At 39.6% G+C, this 15,037-nt stretch overlaps 2 protein-coding genes across 2 annotated transcripts; both read right to left on the bottom strand.

The window, feature by feature from the left end:
* Positions 1–2,140: 2,140 nt before the first annotated feature.
* On the bottom strand, positions 2,141–3,661 carry LOC146988892 (N-acetyllactosaminide beta-1,3-N-acetylglucosaminyltransferase 3-like). Its single transcript, XM_085775331.1, has one exon. The coding sequence runs from the start codon at positions 3,659–3,661 to the stop codon at positions 2,543–2,545; it is 1,119 nt and encodes a 372-aa protein (XP_085631457.1). The 3' UTR covers positions 2,141–2,542.
* A 7,676-nt stretch (positions 3,662–11,337) lies between these two features.
* Positions 11,338–14,785, bottom strand: LOC146988893 (potassium voltage-gated channel subfamily V member 2-like). The gene is made up of 2 exons (XM_085774661.1): positions 13,495–14,785; positions 11,338–11,789 (listed from the first exon to the last, which is right to left on the bottom strand). The coding sequence occupies exons 1-2, from the start codon at positions 14,755–14,757 to the stop codon at positions 11,499–11,501; spliced, it is 1,554 nt and encodes a 517-aa protein (XP_085630787.1). The 5' UTR covers positions 14,758–14,785; the 3' UTR covers positions 11,338–11,498.
* Positions 14,786–15,037: the final 252 nt, after the last annotated feature.

Consider the following 15,037-nt stretch of genomic DNA (forward strand, 5'->3'; position numbering starts at 1 on the left):
CACAAAGTGAAATATAATGCCGTCAGCATAGTGGTGACTTTCAACATCCAAACAGGAAATGTGTTCACTCCTGCAGAGGAGACACATCCTGTGAAGCCTGGATAAAATGAGATCCAAAATACTAATAATTGAAGAAAAAAAAAATCCCCATCTTAAAACAAAGGATTTAGTTTGTTATGTGCACATCACACGCTGGCTTTTCAGAACCACAGTGGGGTTTGACAACATAGTGGATGCTTTTGTACAGTAGGAGTTACTTCTCCTCTGTGGCTTTTAACTGGAGTGTTGCTGTCAAACTGCAGGAATTTCATACAGTGTTATGACAAAGGGGCCCAGTGTTTTTATTCTCTACTGTCCATTCATTTACATTCATTTGTGGTCACTTCCAAAAAGTAGCTTCATGGTGTTGGAATGTGCATTATGTAGTGCTATCACCTCATAAACTGTAGAGGTAGACTTTCATTATGAAAAATTAGTCTCCATCTCCAGGCTTGGTTTGTGATAAAGTGGACAGGAAGTGAATAAACAATAAATTCATGTGCACAAATCATTTAACATAGATTTTAACTGTTCATGGTAAGAAATGAGTTATAAATGGTTGGGTACAGAATTTGGGTACAGAATTTTGTTCTTGTGAAAAATTTCATTTGTCTTTTTTCTTAGTATTTCTTAGTATTCTTTCATCAAAATTTTTCTCACATCAGTGTGTCTCAACCTGTTTTAACCAGTTATATCAAGTGAAAAAGCCTGTGGAGCCAACAGCATCTTTGAGTTGCAGTATATTTCCCAAGCCCCGCCCACTTTTGGCCATCTAGTAAAATAAGAATGACTGTATTTGAATCTCTACCTCTGAATGACATGTTGTATTGAGCACTTCTATACGTCACCACTCTTAGTCACCTGTGTAGCAAGAGTGACTTAATGAATGCTATTTGAAATGATCACCTCTGGTTAAAGTTTTAATGTATATAATTTAATCTCAAAGACTTTTAACAGTAAATAGCAGAAAGTATTTTACACATCCTCTTAGTAAGATAAAATTGATTTAAGTGTTAATTACACAGTAATGTTCCGAAAGAGACACTCCCAAAAAGTCAGAAAAGACCCCTTTTTACTCATACCTAATTAGGATTGTTATATTGTATATCGGGTTATCATCAAATTGTACACTATAGAAACATGTTTTTTGGTTCTGGTTGAGAAGCACTGCTCTAAGGCACAAAAAACTCAACTTGGCAACTGTCTTGGCCAGGACCCTCTTGTAAAAGAGACGTTTAATCTCAATGAGTCATTTTCCTGGTTAAATAAAGGTAAAATAAAACAGAATAAAATATTAATCCAACAGAAACATACAAGCAATTCTGAAAATGAATAAAAACAAAAGTACCCATATAAAGCTTTGACTATCATTAGTCTTACAAAACCCTGAGGAACTAGAATGGCACTCAGTAGAGCACATACACAAACATTTTCTTCCACAGGATCCAGTCTATTGGCTGGATCTGCAAACTCACAAACTCTCAACCCATAAAAGTATATATATATGTATAATACATACATACATACATACATACATACATACATACATACATACATACATACATACATACATACATACATACATACATACATACATACATACATGCATACATGCATACATACATACATATCAAAATTATTTCCTGAGAAACTGACAAAAAATGTCAAAGAAAAACAAAAAAAGAAGAAATAGCTAATAACTCTACCTCTGGATGCACGGACAAAAGTGTAACCACCTTGGCAGTATCTTCTTAATATTTTTATATTTTAAGACTTAAAGCCCCACGTTATACCTTCAAGTCCTGAACTAGTTATATTCAAGGCTAGATATAATTCAAAGTACTCATATTTTAAATATCTGGCCGAATAATAACTCAAGTCTGAGGGCCGGAGAGCAATAACGACTAAGAGATCTTTGGTCATCATTGTTTCTTTGGTTTGTTTGTTTGTTTTTGGGCTAATTCTGCAGACATTATTCAATTGGTCAGAATACCCATCCCTAAACAATCACACTACTAAACTTACATAAAACATGCTCTTCCACAGACGCACTGACACAACTTATGATCTTCAACAGATACTGTGCCCATAACCACTCTCAGCCATCTCAGTTGTGTCTCAAATAATATCAATTTAACTGAAGAGGTGTCTTCGCACTCATGGTAGTTCACAGTGGTTGATATACATTTTGGATGATCGTCTGAATCCTTCCGACTCTTTACAGTCGAGGTGGGACGACTCAAACTTTCTACAACTTTGAATTTCCATGTCCGCACACCCCTTTTCAAGACAACAGTTACTGTTGCTTGTGTTGCCGTTTCATATTTTGGCCCAACACTGCAGCTGTATGGTACTTAGACACAATGAACATCATACAAAACAGTTCAAGCCTTTGACACAAATGAGACAATTATGTCTTCAGTGGCAGAGGAGGTGCAGACGTCACCAAGCCCTGCCGCCACAATGTAGTACTGTAATGTACTGTAATGACAGTTTGATGCTGCTAAAGCAATTTCTTTGAAAGACTACAACGCAGCTTGGGATCGTGTATCCTATTCCACATTAAATACATTTGAGCTGGAAGAAATCTGTGTACCAGTAAAACGTCTTTATAATAGCAAGGGTCATATTCATCTAGTTTTCTGGAGGGTATGTACAGTCCTGCGGTCTTCACGCCCATATGGGAAGTGGGGCCTAGTCCTGCTTTGGCCAGACACATACCCATAAAAACATCGTCAATTGGGAGAATGGTGATGGATTTCGACATTCTGTATATGACCATAGCTGTATAGCCAGACAGCAGGAAGCCTCCGCCACCACAGTAGGGGGGGTATGTATCTGACTCCTGCACCTGTGTTGGGATGAAATACTTGCTCCCTGGTGATCTAATGGGCCCCACGTTCTGGATCAAATGACCGGTGAAGAGGTGCTTGTCTCCATTATTGTTATCAAGGCCTTGGAGATACTCGACCATGCTGTCCGTGTTGGCAAAAACATCATCATCACCATTTAGCAGGAAGTGAGCTTTTGGACAGTTTATTTCCATCCACTCCAGGAAGAGTATCTGCTTCAGAGTGAGGTTGTAGAAAGTGTCTTTAAAGTCCCATTGGATAATGTCATTGTACTCACGATGCTCCACTTCCAGTAGTTTGTTCAGTCTTTCTTTCTCAAAACCAGAACCCATCGTTCCTGAGATGAAGATCCTCCGGATCCACACACCACTTTGTAACCTCTCTTCACCCCAGGTTTTACGCAGCACCTCTCGGCGGTCATAGTTTGCAGGGGAGCTTTTGATGACCAGCAGGAGGAAGACATCTCCAGAATTATCAGCTCCTCCACATTTGTTGGGAGAGTCCAGCAGCACCGGGAAATGGCGACAGTGGCGATAGTAAAGAAAATCTTTTATATTACCAGGAAGAGAGCTGAAGTCTGGGATGCTGTCGGCGGATACATTTTGCTGACATTCTGGCCAGGAGAACATCTTGGATATGGATGTGAATGTGGAGTTTGTGGTGGGTCTGGGTTGCTTGGTTTTTTCAACAACAACGTCTTTATACAGATGAAGAGCAAACAAAAAAAGGATTCCTCCCACCAGCAATACTGTTACTTTGCTTTGCTTCATGTTTGAGATTCTGTAATGAAAAAGACAAAACACAACTTTCTTATCAACACATCACAGTTACACATAAAAATAAATGATACAACTAATCGTATTATTAAGGATATCAGACCTTTAAAGAAAAAAAATCTACACAAGTCTCTTAAATGTCATTCTTTGGGCCATGAATGTTCATGATGTTTTCCTACGTCACTTTTTTAATTGTTGCTGTTTCTATAAAAACTCAACTGGAGGGGTGGCTGGGTGACGGTGGGGTCAAAGGATCATTTTTACGTGGGGTTGTATGGTGGTATCATATACAGTCATAGTCATATAGATTGATGATGGCCACTTAAAAAACTGGCCACTGGCTGTTAGGTCATAGAACTTCACTTTGACGGCAAAAACGTTCTGCAGGAAATAGGGATCTTTTCAGGAAGTGCAGTTGCCGCAGTCCAGGGCCACATTTTGTTCAGACATAAACAATCTACTTCTACAAGCATCCCTGGTCAGGGAGGTAGTACTTTCCAAAGGTTCAGGAGCTGTGGGGTGTGTGGTCTACATTTCTGATTGGTTGAGCACTCCTTGCATTTTATTTCACCCAACAGGTTTAATCACCTGCAGCTGCAAGCAGAAGAACAAAAACAGATAGACCAAGGTGTTGGCCTTGCTCAGCATTTATGCAGGTGATATCCAGTGGAAATTGGGACAATGCAGTTTACTCTTCCTTAGCATTGGCCCGATTTGACATAAGGCTGTGGTGGAAATGCAGACAACGGTGGGCTACAGGAAACCGTTTAGTTACAGAGTCTAAATGCATCTATAATGTGAAATACAGAACTGATACAGTATTTCAAAAACTATATACCAAAAGAAAGTGCAATTTTCGCAAGAAGATAAATAATCAATCAAAAAATGTTTATCAAATGGATTTGACCATGTATCAGAAAACTCTGACTATCTCTAAAAGGTGAAATGGTAAGACAATTTCCTATTTGTACATGTTTTATCTCTGGTTTTTGTCTCCACCAACTCACCCTTTGCATGGCCAAGAACTTTCCACAACGAACATTGCATCCAAAATGACTAACCGTCCCACACCAAACCTCCCAGAGCTCAACCACAGAGGCAGAGCTATCACATGCCTCGCACAGACAATAACCAATGACTCAGATCACCCTCAACCCACACTTCTATCTATCTATCTATCTATCTATCTATCTATCTATCTATCTATCTAGCTATCTATGAGCACATGCGTTTTGTGTTAATAAATGACAATTACTCTGTGGCAGAAATGTAAAATGAAAGAGTTGAAATGGAGAAATATGTATTGCATAGTTTAACTTCATTCTGTTTAGAGTAGGACATGTGTCAAATGGAGCTGGCCTCTTTGATCTCTTTGAAATACAAAAAAGAAGGAGGGCCTAACAAGAAAAGAAAATAATCCTCCTGTGCCAGCACTGTCAGTGTTCAGCGAGAACTGTGGTTTTACTCTGGAGTTATGAATCAGCATTTTGAATATTTCAATATACAGCATACAGTACAATGGCGGTGGTGCCAACAGTCAACTGACTTGTAGGCTACTGTGACATTACTGCTCTGGGCAGTGAGCAGAGAAAAAACAAGGCTGAGCAGACATGAGGTGGTTTTGGCATCATCCTGCAGATTTCTCACATGCTGCACTGTTACACGGGGTGGAGGGCAGAGAAGTAGCCGCATGCCGTCATGTCTCCTCATCCTGCTGGGTGAAGTCTGTTGGCTTTGGTGATGTCAGACTTGATGTCATTGACAAACTCAAACCAACTTCACATTCTCATCTAGGGAGACATGAATAAAGGGAAGCTCCCAACTGCCAAATGTAAAATGACAGAAAAAGGACCTGCCTTGCTCAAACTCACCCTTTTATTTCATAATAAAGAAACAAATCAAAGAAAACAAAGATCCTTAGAAACTGTATACCGTATATTTACTTGATATATTTTCATTGCTTTTCCTTTCTTTTCTATTGCCTGTTTGTTGTTGTTTTTGCATAACTTTATCACTGTTGAGTCATTTTATCAGCACTGATCTTTCATGCATCAGCATGTCGACTGAAGTAGGCTACACTAAAGCAGATAATTCATACACGCAACGCACTGAAACCTATAGCAAAAATATTTGTTAGGCTACTGTTCTCATTCAGTCATTACATTTTAATTACACTGATATTTTTTTTTTTGTGTTATAGTGTAATTTGTTTCATTCTACATTAATCAAATTATGATTATGATTGGATAAATATGACATAGCTACTAGCGACTTTGCAAATTCTGATTTTGTGACCAAAAACATAGCCTTCAATTAGTTGATCAATCTATAGCGATCAGATCAGAAAGTCGGTAGGCACAGGCGGTTAAAAAAAAAAAAAAAAAACTCACCTCGGGGAAATGCCCGTTAAACGAAAATGAACTGATTCTGAACTCATTCTTCTAATCTCAGAGCAAGTATCCTGTACTGTAGCCTACTCCCTGAGCATGTCACTTTCAATTCTTGACACTTTGATGAGAAGCTATAGCCTATTTAACAAGTTGTTCTAACCAACGCCGTTTTTTTCTTTTGCCAGTGTGCAACCCATGAAGTTACAAAAAATATATATATAGAAAGCCAAAAGACAATCTCTCATAAGGATTTAGGCATATTAAAGACTAGACTCTAAAACGGGAATGGTAAAAAGGAGAAGGAGAAAAAAAATCAAACTGTTAAACTGTTACCTCTATTAATCTCTGGCGCGTTAGTTAAAGCGCTATAGTGCTCTATGCGCCGTCAGTCCTATAGATGCTCCTTACACATTTAAGCGGAGCGAAATCTGGATGATCAGGATGATCTGGTCGTTATATCTGACGGCGGGTAGGCTACTTACCGAGAAGGGACGTATATCCTTTGACCAGGCGCTGTTGACTCAAAGATAACGGATGAAGTTTATGTGCAACACATCGCCTGTGTCTTTGCTGAGGTCTGTGGGTGGAGCCTGTGCTGCTGAGCAACAACAACACACATCTATCTATCTATCTATCTATCTATCTATCTATCTATCTATCTATCTATCTATCTATCTATCTATCTATCTATCTATCTATCTATCTATCTATCTATCTATCTATCTATCTATCCATCCATCCATCCATCCAATTGTAAACAGCCCACTACATAAAAAAAACATTAAATGAACTCCTCCACAACTGGATATAGTATAAGTGAAATACTGTATATTATTATGCATACTTGATTTGATTTAATTCTAAGTTCTTAAATAATATGGGCCATTCTGTACTCCTAAGCAGTTGAATTTAGATAAATGATACAAAGACTTTACGTGACAGGAGGATAAAACTCGTCTTTTCTGCTATGAATCGAAAGCTGAATTTCAGCTGCAGTGCAGACGAGGAACACCACAGAAAAGAGGAAATTTTATAATAAATCTTTGTTCTCAGTTTCACAACTCTTCCTCTTACGCTCTGGATAGGCCATAACATAAAGTAACAAAAAGGCGCCAGTATTTTATTATGAAGTTTGCTGCAATGTACATGTGTGGGGCTGTTATGAAAGTAAATTAGGGTGAAAATGTGATGGATTATTACATAATATGCTGTATAAACCAGGCAGTTGAACAGTTGCTGCTACACCCACGCATGCCAATGGGAACTGCTTTGGATGTGGTGGAGAGACAAAACAGTAAAACGCTTTTGTAACAAGTGTGAGGACAGCTTCCCCTCTGGCATCTATACAGTGAAAACAATCAGCACACCAAAGTGAAGATCCTCATGAATAAAGTTATCTGATAAATGTCAGCTTTTCTCTTTTCCTATTAGTCTGTAGCTTCTGGTTCTCAGGGCAGATTCATGAAAATTTAGATTGATGATTCTCCTCTATGCACTAGGTTCACGGGTAAGATGGAGCTGGATCTCAGCTGACTTTGGGCGAGAGGCAAAAATAGCATCCACCTTAACAAACACTGGAATCTAATTAGATTTTGGACTTAATGTGATTGTTTTCTGAACTATGTAATACAAGTAAATCACTAGGTTTTCATGTTTTATTTTATTTTCTGAGACAATAAAAGAAAAAAATATCCTGCTTCTTTATTTATTTTTGCATATGTCGCTGTCGGAAGATATAACTATTTAAGACTTATATTAACACAAACATTCCGCTTACTTCTGCTTTAATTTTCTTGTTTATTTGTCCTAAAGAGCCAACAGCGCGAATAACTGCCTACTCAACTGTTATATTAGTAAATCATAAGGGTCTCGGGTATGTAATGTCTACTCACGTTCTTATTTTTCGCCTCCCTCTGACCTTCCCAGATCCCCAATACTTCTCCCCATCTTCCTTTTCTCCCAGTGTATGGGACTACTTTATGCACGATTAATTGTTATGGAAAAATATCAATAAATGAAACCCGAAGATTGGGGAGGTCATTTTTATAAAGCCAGCTGATTTCGGCACCTGTGTAAGAAACTACCCATTCATTTGCATCGTAGTGGAGGAGACCAGAGATGGAATATGGAGTCAGAAAAATTACAAAAGAATCTAAATTGAGCCTCATAAAGATGACTAAAGATTAACTACAAGTTTTGAATTGGTGCTATAACAGTTTTATGATGGTGGGTGAAGGTCACTGGATTATGATGGATGAATATGAACATGATGTGAATCATATGATAAGGCCTTGACTATCTGATTTCAATACCACCCATGTGAGATTTAGGAGCTACTGTACGTGAGAGACGGGACACATTCATTGCCATCAGTAAATCACTAAATGAGACAATATAATGTGGACAACAAGGATGTGTTTATCCCTCCAAAGAATTGTAAATAGAAACTGAAGTTGTTCTGTTCAGCACGTTCTCCATTTCAAAGAGGATGGTGCCAGTTTAAAGATATCTGTCAGTTATGGAGCTGACACTCAGCTATTATAAAATGAACTTTCTCTTTTCTCAAAAACTCAAGGCTAACAGGCTGGTGCTGTCACGAACACTTTGTCACTTCATTCTCATTGTATAGCACCTTTCGCAGGTAAAAACCACAAAGTGCTTCATAGTGTTAAAACAGTGGCAACAAGGCAGAGCAAAACAAAACAAGACAAAAAACATACAAGAAAAGCATAGGTACAAAGACCCACAGGTTAACCAAATGCCTGTTTAAATAAGAGAGTCTTTAAGTTATTTTTTAAAAGTATCAACAGAATCCAAAGAGCGTAATGTAAAAAGTGCAAAGCGTTCCACAACCTGAGAGCTACAGCAGGAAAATATCTGTCACCTCTGGTTTTAAAGTGCGTGTGGGGAACAACTAAAAGCCGTTGGTCAGAGGACCTCAGACTGCGGGTGGGGGTGTAAAACTGTATAAAATCAGACAGGTAAGAAGGAGCTTGACCGTGTAAGGCTCTAAAAGTGAGAACTAAAAATTTTAAATTTATTCTAAAATGCAATGGTAACCAATGCAGTGAGGCTAAAACAGGCGTGATATGTGCCCTTCTGTTTGTGTGAGTTAAAAGCCTTGCGGCGGAGTTCTGGATAAACATATCACTGTGAAAATTAAACCACAATGCACCTTTATAATAAGAATAAAAAGAAGAATGTGTCTGAAAACAAAATTATTTCAGCTTTATGGGCAACCATGTAAATGTCTTCCTCAATAGCAGATAATTTGGGGGAAATTAGGATTATAGCTGGGAAAATCAAAGAGCAGTAAATCACAGCATTAGCACACAAAAAAAGGCAACATCTATTGCACGTCTGTCCGTCCTGGGTGAGGGATCCCTCCTCTGTTGCTCACCCTGAGGTTTCTCCGACTTTTCCCTGTTAAAAGGGTTTTCCATGGAGTTTTTCCTCAGTCGATGTGAGGGTCTAAGGACAGAGGATGTTGTTACGATGCCATGTAAAGCCCTTTGAGACAAACTGTTTGTAAAAACGGGCTATACAAATAAAATTGCCTTGCCTTGCCTTGCCTTTAACACAAAAGTTTAAAGTTGCAACAGACAAAATGGATGAGGTGTGTTAGTCTGTATTGTCAGTTGTATAAATGTGGTTGAGTAGCTACGGTGTGTGGGTGCCATGTTGGATGTAAAACCAAAAGACAAGAAACCAAATGTGCATCTGCAGGCAGGGAGGAGAGAGAGAGAGTGAGAGCCGCGCTGGGGACTGGGCTTTAAAGCCTCTGGAAGCACCGGGCCTGATCAGCCTTGGCATCCAAACCAGGGAAGCAGCACCTCTGCAGGGGAAGACAGGTAAAAAGGCCAGCAGGGCCGTGACACATGGCAGCACCTCTGCTATGGCCAACCACTGGGATAACATTTTTCCTTTTCCATCAATCTATATTTATTGATTCAGAATATTCAGAATGCAAATTTAGAGTAAATCAAAACCTAAAATCTACAGATGTTTTGCTGCAACATTTAACAGTGACAAAAGGAACCACGGAGTGCCAAAGTGCCAATAAATGAAATAATTTATTAACACAAAAGTTTAAAGTTGCAACAGACAAAATGGATGAGGTGTGTTAGTCTGTATTGTCAGTTGCATGTGTGCTCTGCATTTGCACAGCACTGTTAATATTTACTACTTGTGAGATGTTATTTTATGCACACTGCAATACTGTACAAGCGGTTAATGCTTAAAGAACACCAGAGTACACAACCTGGGACATGACAGGTAATCCTTTATAGAAATGATCCAAAACATGCAGCCAAGACAGTGACGGTTTCTTCCTGGAGTGACTTTATAAAATGACATCACCCAGGTTGACAAAACTAGCAATTTAATCCAGAAAGGGTAACATGTTTGATTTACGCATGGGGTTAGGTTTGTTATCTTATATCATTCCATTCAATCTTTGATTAACCCTGTCTGTCCAATAGAGGACACATTGTGACTGTATAGTGTCTACAGTGCCATTGTTTGTGGATTGTTAAAGCAAATAAACTGAACTCAATTACTTTCTGACTGAGAGTGAGATGATAAGAGTGATACAACTCTCTATACAAGTCTGTATGGTAAATGTAAGGCCAGCTTCACACTTAACAGTAGGCTGCATAATTAATACATAAATAATTAGAATACAAACTGAGATAACATGCAATATTACTAGCTTCAAAGATTATCAGTACAAATTCACACCATCTCACGCAAAGCTTTTCGTCCAAACTCACACAGGAAACCTCAACCAGTGTGTTCTCTGAAAGATCATGACAAACCGCACGTCCAATTTCCAACATTAATGTTTATTTTATTATTTCAAAAAATCAAGAGAACATATTTAGAAAACAGATTATTTAAAAAGATAGGTGAGGGAAATAAACCCCAATAAATCATATAAGAAAATGCAATTCAGCCCCAATAGATGAACTACACAGTGAAAAGTGGTTACATGGTCCTATAGCCGTCAGTTATTTTCACTACCAAGCCATTTCTAAATGTTAACAGTCAGATCTGAAGGAGACCTTGTGTTTGTTGCTGCCTGTGCTGCGGTTGCCAAAGCAGAAGTCTAATAATAAACCGTCTTTACACATTAAGAGAGCAGTTCACAGTCCATCACCCACCAGTGACTGCTGCTGCTTGCACAATGTGAAATGTTGTTGCTTTATTAGATGCAACCTAATAATTCTTTGCTAATGATTAGTAGATGCTGATCCTGGATCAGATCAGACAGGCTGGGCGTCTGTCTCACATTCACACACACACACCACATGTACAAACCTCAGTTTCCTCTTCCTGTCCTCCCACCTACATTCGTTTTGTTCTATGATTCAAGGTTCAGCTCAGTTTTTAAACATGTCTTATATAAAGACATCTCCATAACTCACATTTTAAAAAGTCACTCAGTGTTGACACTCACAGTGGCCGTCTGTACTAGCCACTTCCTCCGAGGGATGGAAACACATGTCCATTCTGCGTCGGAGGCGCTTCTTCAGCTGAAAGCGCCACTTCATTGAGGTAGTCTTGTACTCCTGGCCCTTTAGCTTGGCGTAGTAATCAGAGAAATTGTTAAAGAGGAAGGAGATCGGCATGCCGTTCAGGATGATACCAAATGAGATGCAGCAAAAGGCCACGATCCGTCCCAGGATAGTTACAGGAACCACATCCCCGTAGCCCACAGTAGAGATGCTGACCTAAAAGAGAAGAGTGAAAAATCCCATAAAAATAAGTTTCCATAAATATATTCTTTTGTACAATGAGATTCTACATTTTTGGGAGTCTGTGTATGTCACAATTTCATTTATTTATTTAGCTCCTCCTACTTTCTTTTTAAGTCTTCAATAAAAAAATGGTTAGCCAACCGATAAATTAAATCAAAAGAGCCGTGAAGCACCAGATTATTGTATTGTTTGTTTGTGTGTCTGCTTTATGTTTTGCTGTCTCTGTCTGGGACCTAATCTCTTGTTTTATCCATTGTATTTGTTCTTTCTCTTCAGTGTTGTAGTCTATGTGCCTAGTGTCTCTCGCCCATGTTTTTAGTCCATGTGTTGTGTGCCTGTCTTCCTTGTTTTAAATCCATGTGTACCATCTACCATCAAATAGGACCACAATGGCCTTTTGGCTTTATTGTGTTTTTTATCCCTTTGAACACTTGTCTAATGTTGTTCAATAAAGTTTTCAACCAATCAATCAAAAGGGGTGCTGTGGTCACATTTTTTGCTACCAACTGTGTTCATCTTGGAGTGAGATCAGCTGGTAGCGGTACGGCAGTCATGCATTTTGATTCCATCCATGAACCAATGGCCAAACAAGAGAGCAAACGAGGACATGGAATCATGTATTACAACACGTGGCCTCCTCCAGTCTGTTATCATGGAGAACCAACCTGACCTGACAACGCCTCAAACAGGTCAGCTGCAGGTGTGTCCACATTTCAATCCCCAAGCTCTTCACCTGATCTCCCTCCAAGCCCACCCGCATGGAGGGGCTAGATACAATTCTCTATTTTGTGCAATTTTTTTCTCTGCCATCTCACTTCACTGTTTTCACATTTTAATTTGTCCCGACTCCCCCGTCTGTTCTCTTATTCTCTGTTAGTTTCCATCTATCTGGGTGTGACCACCCTGGTTTATGTTCCTATCAGTTCACAAGTGAACCTGTTCTTTTTCTGTCAATTATCTACCCTGCCAGCTAATTCACTCACACTGTATCAGATTCTTTTACTTTTTGCCTACTTTATAACTTGTCTCTGTTTTTTCCGTGCTTCAGGTTAATATCCCTCCAACCCTGCTGCCTGCCACATTCAGCTGAGTCCCAACATCACCGAAGGTTAAAAACATGCCTATTTTCATGTGCTTATAGCTGAGCTCTTTTTAAGAACTTTAATTTTTACCTACAATACTTTATTTACAATTTTTTTTTTCATTTCTTAAAAAAATTTTGTTTTTATGCTGTTCTTTTAAAATGTTTTGTCTTTCATGTAAAGCACATTGAGTTGCCTTGGTATGAAATGTGCTATATAAATAAAGATGCCTTGCCTTGCCTTGAAGCAACCAAGTTAAAGAACGCACACTTTCTCAATCTAAATATTGTATTGAACTTCGTGGGGCCAGAAAAATAAAAATTCAAAATGTAAATGTGGTCCTAATTAATCATAGTCTTCATTATGTATCTGCTAATCTTGTGGAAAATCACAATTCCCATAATGTGATAACAATGAAGAGTATATTCTGGGAGAAATACTTTACTATTATTAGAGGAAATTTCCTAACATGGCAAATGCTCATCGATCGGGACTGTGCTGTCATATTTATGTGGTCTGGTTCGGACTATCCAGCCTGCACACAGTACACAACAAAAGAGTTTCAGACATGGAGTTGTTGAGCCATTGATACTCACTGCAGCCCACCACCAGGCATATGGGATACTGCTGATAGGAGATCCTTCAGTTTCCATCTCGGCTGAATGTAGCAGTGCAGAGAAAGTGAAAATTCCCATGGCAATAAAAAGGAAAATACAAGACGCCTGCTGGTAACACTGACGCAGAGTGAACCCAAATGCTCTCATGCCGGTCGAGTGTCGAGCCAGCTTCAAAATCCGAAAGACCCTCATGAGTTTGACCGTTTTGAGGACATGGCTGACCTTGCTGAACCGGGACATGGCCTTGAGGTCTTCCTCTGTGCTCACATCCTCAATGTCATTGAAGGCGGCATAGATTATCTGAATAATATAAGGCATGATTGCCACCATGTCCACAAAGTTGAGTCCACTCTTAAAAAAGATTGCCATGCTGGGAGTTGTGAGAAAGCGAATTAAATATTCAAAGGTAAAGAAAACAATGGTGATGATCTCCATCCACTCCATGTGCGTTCTGCCATTCAGTCTATATATCTGAAGCTCCTCCACAGTGTTGAGAGTCATCGCCACGATGGAGATGAGCACAAACAGGTTGGAGAACACAGCGAAAGCCTTTGCTGGAGACGAGGAGCACGGATCCTCCACCACATACCACAGACATCTCCGCATATTCCCAAATATCATGTCCTTGAAGCTCTCATCGTTGTACTTCACCTCGATCTCAGCCATCAAGTCCCTCTCCACCTTCAGGTTGTCCTTCATCTCATCCACCTTCTCCTCAAACATTATACAGCAGCAGCGCTGAGTGTCCTTCATGCTCAGACCCCAGTATGCAATTTCCTCCTCAAAGTTGATGGGGCACATCTCTTGTATAACCCACAACACTCCGCTTTTGTAGAAATGGTAGATGTGATGGAAGAAGGCGGGATCGCGGTCGAAGAAGAACTCGTTCTGGAGGACAGAGTAGTCGTCGCATAGTGTGAGCAGTTTCGCTTGGTCCCTGCAGAAAGCCAAGGAGCCTATACGGGTGTCAGGATATTTCATGGCACACCGTGTTGGGATATGAAACACTTTTCCTCCAACATTAACAGTGATGCTCTTTTGCCATTTCCGTCTCTCCTTCGCTTCAGGGTACTCTGCTTTGATGCCAGGACTGTCGAGATTCTCCAGAGAGCTCCACGCTTTGACCGTTTTCTCTTGAGAAAATGGGAAGGTTTTGTTGTCTTCTGCATCCTTCAGCACAAAGTTGATAGTAGAGCGGCGCTTTTTTAAACTCCTCTGAATCAGCAAGGGTTTTGAATCCATGGCAACTGTGTTCCAAGAAGAAAGGTCAATGAAACTGAATGAAAAGAAGCCAGCAGAAAACAAAAGGAAACGCTTCAGGAAACTTAATCTAGCAATGCATTGTACATTGTCATATCATCAGGAAAATTAAATTTCCTCCTGCAGGAACGGGCAGCGCCAGGGAAAAGCAGCAGCACTTCCTGTTTTGATGGATCAGCTGAGTCTTAGGGCTGTGCGGTCCAGAGAGCCAGAGGAGAGGAGACGTCTCCCCTCTCTTCTGCACAGACAACGCAAACACATT

Source organism: Trachurus japonicus, chromosome 4, assembly GCF_045865225.1.
Source record: "Trachurus japonicus isolate A0001 chromosome 4, Traja_1.0".
In the NCBI taxonomy this organism is placed as follows: Eukaryota; Metazoa; Chordata; class Actinopteri; order Carangiformes; family Carangidae; genus Trachurus; species Trachurus japonicus.